This window comes from Haliaeetus leucocephalus, unplaced genomic scaffold, assembly GCF_000737465.1.
Source record: "Haliaeetus leucocephalus isolate CR32 unplaced genomic scaffold, Haliaeetus_leucocephalus-4.0 Scaffold306, whole genome shotgun sequence".
NCBI classification, from domain to species: Eukaryota; Metazoa; Chordata; class Aves; order Accipitriformes; family Accipitridae; genus Haliaeetus; species Haliaeetus leucocephalus.
The window spans coordinates 6,142,579-6,146,684 of NW_010972742.1; the positions used below are offsets into that span (position 1 = coordinate 6,142,579).

General features: G+C 51.3%; 1 protein-coding gene across 1 annotated transcript in view; it reads right to left on the reverse strand.

Annotated features, from left to right (window-relative positions):
• Window positions 1–359: 359 nt before the first annotated feature.
• Window positions 360–4,106, reverse strand: part of SH2D3C (SH2 domain containing 3C) — a 29,497-nt gene continuing 25,750 nt past the window's right edge. The window contains exons 12-15 of the mRNA XM_010570983.1: window positions 3,652–3,879; window positions 2,340–2,515; window positions 1,865–1,992; window positions 360–1,281 (exon numbers count right to left, since the gene is read on the reverse strand). Of these exons, the coding sequence (XP_010569285.1) occupies window positions 1,037–1,281; window positions 1,865–1,992; window positions 2,340–2,515; window positions 3,652–3,879 (777 nt within the window). The 3' untranslated portion in view covers window positions 360–1,036. The remainder of the gene's footprint in view (window positions 1,282–1,864; window positions 1,993–2,339; window positions 2,516–3,651; window positions 3,880–4,106) is intronic.

A 4,106-nucleotide genomic window follows, 5' to 3' on the forward strand; every position in this document is an offset into this window, starting at 1 on the left:
GCCAGTGGTGCTGTGCACCCCATGGTTGGCACTGTGGAGCACCGATCTTCTCTCGGTTGTCCCCAGGTCCCCTGTTGTGACACTCCCTAGAAGCTGAACGGATGCCGGCCCAGCCAAAGCCTGCAAGGTCTGACCAGCAGAAGGATGTACAAGAGGCTCAGCAGCTCATAGCACCAACTCTCAGCCTGCTGTAGAAATCATCACTGATTAAAAGGAATTTTCAAAACCGTTAGTGGCACCATGGGCTATCCTGGAGGTAGGACTGAAATTTTTTTATAGCTGGTAAAACATGCAAAAAGTCTTATTGTTGTTTTCCTGGTTTGCTGCAGGGAAATCCTTTGGACCTTAGGGGAAGGTGTTGCCATCTCCCACATTAACCCCTCCATGCTTGTTGATGGTGAAGCTGGTCCCTACCAGCACCTATTCACAGTGAAAGGAAGCTGGAAAGAAGTTGGCTCGAAAACTTCCTTGAAAAGAAAACTTTGCTGCAATGTTGAAGGTGTTCACAGGCCAGCACTGCAGGAGTCAGCACCAGCACTGTCACATTGTACCAAGGAGCTGAGGCACAGCCATGCTTAAAAAGGTCTTTAAAAAATATTAAAATGCCATAGGAAAGAAATATTCTTCTTTGGGCTCAGAATCTTGATGTGCTGGGTATCAATAGCTGCCAGGAGAGGGGAAAGCTACAGGCGGGTGCTGCCGACAGGGTAAGAAACCTCCCTGACACTGCAGACCCTCTTGGCATCTTCTCCTTGTTGTCACAGTTGTCTTGGGTGGTGTGCTGGGCTGGTCGTATCCACCCTCACCTGGCCAAGGGTACATTAGTAAAGTGCTTTAGATCACATCACTTGCACTTGGTCCCACAGCTGCATCCTGCAGTGGCCTCCTTGGGGCTGGAGAGACGAGTTCAGGAGAGCACTTGTGCTCCCAAGAGGGAACATGCAGCTCCCACTGCTCATCCCACCAGCCCTGGGCTCTGCCGCTCTACAGATCCATATATGTCCCCTATGGATCTAAGCAAGGCCCTTGCCAGTGACTAGAAGAAAAAACTGATCCGAGAGGCCACTGTTTTGCAGCCTGTTGATGAGAACATTTTCTCTTCTTCTGGGAAGTAGGGGATGCTGTCAGCCACTTCCTGGACAACATCCGGACGTACTTCGAGGCCTTGCTGGATAAGTTCACTGACGACGCACTGCTTTACATGGTGGCGCTTCAGTGGGAGGAATGGCACAACAAAATCAATGAGATGTTCGTTGATGATCCCAGATTTCCAGAATCCACCTGCAAAAGCAAAGGAAGAGACTGGTTTTACTTTCAGAGCGTCTCTGCAGTCCCTGGAATTCAAAGAGCTGCTTTGTGCGAAGCCAGAATACTCAACTGAAGACAGATCTGTTCCAGTTTTGTACAGGGAGAGAGCTGAATCCATCAGCTGTCACCCTCCTCCCCCCGCCCCCCAATAGACTTGTTCTCCAGGAATGGGGGGATTTAGCTTGACTAGTCAGAACTTAAGCTCTGCTCCCTGTGACAAGGACAAAGCAAGGAGAACCAGGCAGGCAGCGGGGATCGGTATGTCTTGGTGCCTTTCCAGTGAGCCTGCTGTGCTGTTTGCCATCCCCCTACTGTGAATATACCTTATCTCCAAAGAGCTTTGCTAAACGTGGCAACAGGTCTGCTGGCTTGGAAGGCCGGGCTATTCCTTCCCTTTGCCAGGAAACCTCGAGGGGATTGCAGTTCCCTCAAAACCCGCTCGTCCCTTTCTGGCTGCTTGGGAGGTGGCAGGTGGTGTCAGTGGTTGCCTGGAATGGTCCTGGCTCCCTCTGCCGGGCTCTGACCCTGCAGGAAGGGCTCTGCTCCACGGACTTACTCTGAGGGTTTTCAAACACAGCTTGGGAGATGGCCAGCTCCAGGTCCTGAAGGCTGATCTCCTCCCGGTCCTTGTGGGCACGCCAGAGAGCCAGTGTCATTTCGTTGATCTGCTCCCCTCCTGCATTGCTGCACAAGAATGAGATGCTTATTTGGCATGTATCCTGGAAAATGGTGTTGCAGGACAGAGATGGCACTTGACACCCTCCAGCATGAGTGCAAGCCAGGATCTCCCAGCTGCCTGGCCTAAAATGACTCCTGTAAAAGCAGCCAAATAACAGGGACAGGAGAGCTTTTTCAGGCTCTCCAGGTCTGTCTATTCACAATGAAATAGAGTCTCCTGCTATTTGTAGAGGCTCAAGGCTTGGAGAAGGAAAAGCAAAACAAGTGTGTGCTCTGAAGTAGGTATGACCTCTGCCCAAATGAGAAGCAGTGCTCTGGAAGGCCCCATTATGCCACAGAGGAGCCTCTCTTACCTTATGAAGATGAAGATCGCTTTGCGGTAATTGGTCCCATACACAACCCACGAGGGTCCCAGGAATGGCATGATCACGTCAATCAGGCCCGGGTGCATCTTGTCCATCTCGTCAAAGAGAAAGGCCGACCGTCCACAGTTTGTCAAGTTCCCTTGGATCCAGCGCTTCAGGCTTTCCTAGGAAAAAATACCCACCAAGCTGTAAGGCAGCAAGATACCGAGGGCGGCAAGGGAGGCTTGAGTCACCCCAGAGCAAAGGCTGAGGCTGAGCTCAAGCGGAGTTGAACGCGCTGAAAGCAGCTTGTCCCTGCACAGCACTACCTACTCAGAGCAGGAACAGTCAGCACGGGGGAGGCCTCCTTTATTCTGGGTTTTGCACAGTGGCTGTTACTGGCTTTATTAGCCCATCGTAGATCTTTTATTACAGATTTAAAGAAGGAGGCAGCAAACTAAAGCTGGAGATTCAGACTCCTATAGTTCCCCTCATTCTTCTCTTTCACTGTGTATCTACACAGTTTCCAGCTACAGAGTGCTTTTTGCCAGGTCCTGTCCTGGTGCAAAAACATGTGCCTGCGCTGACCCAGAAGAGCTCTGGCTCTTTACCATGGCTGAAGTTACTTTAATGCAGATGCCAACCCACACAAAACCACCCACATGGCCTGGGGGCATGTATAACTCCTAATTGAAGCACTTCTTCAAGTGTGGGTTTTACCTTCCGGGGAGTATTTCTTCTAAGGACACAATACAATACATAACTTCCCCAGACACCCAGAAAGCAAATGTCCAGGTGCACTGATTCCCCACTCTGCTGAGGGTTTGGGAGCTGACCTTCACGTTTTGAGTTCTTCCCTTTCTCAGCTTTAAGAGGCATGGTTAAGAGTCTAGAGGAGCTGCTTGTTCTGTGAGGAGGGGATTACAAGTCTAGTGATATGTAGGTTTTCACAGCCATCAAACCGTTTGGAAAGCAATGGGAGAATTTTAGTGCCTTTCATCTAAGTAAAGCACTTTTGTTTGTGCGTTCAAAGGGCTGTGTAAATATTTAAGGAATGAGAACATGATCATGGCAAGGACTACTGTGGGGAAGATGAAAGTGATAACTGAGTGCCAGAGTATATCACAGTCACTAGTGGATCCTTCAGCCAGTGTGTGGAGCCACTCGCTCAGCTGTTTGTCTGAGAGGGTAAAACAAAGAGCTTTTATTCCTACTGCACTTCGGAGAGCAGCCTGAATGCATATGTAATACTGAGGATCAAGATGGACATAACCAAAAAAAGCCCCAATTAAGTAGCACTGTCTGAGGAGGCGTCCCTTACCTTGTACTGTTCTATCTGCTCAGCATGGGGGAAGTGCACTATCGGAGAGAACTGGTGAACATAGGGGCTCTCGAGTCCACCCTGGAAGAGGTAGCGGATGAGCATGGAGCTCACGTAGGTTTTGCCTGTTCCAGTTGAGCCATGGAAGGACATCACCAGGGGTTTCACCGGATTCTGGTTCTCCAGGAACTCCCTCACTCCCTTCACCACCTGCTGCCTCACCAGGGGCTGCCCCACCAGATTCATGGCCAAGTCACACTCCAGACCTGAAGCAAAGCCCAGTCAAGACTCAGAAAACGCAGGCCGACGCAGCTCTTGTCTGTCCCGCCTCTGAGGGCTGCTTCCTCGGGCCCTCCCTGTCAGCCAGCCCAGGCACCCCGGCTGCCGGGACCCCCTCGCCTGCCGCCTCCCTGGCCGCGGAGTCCCCGTCCTCAAGGGGCTCCCCCAACCCCCCG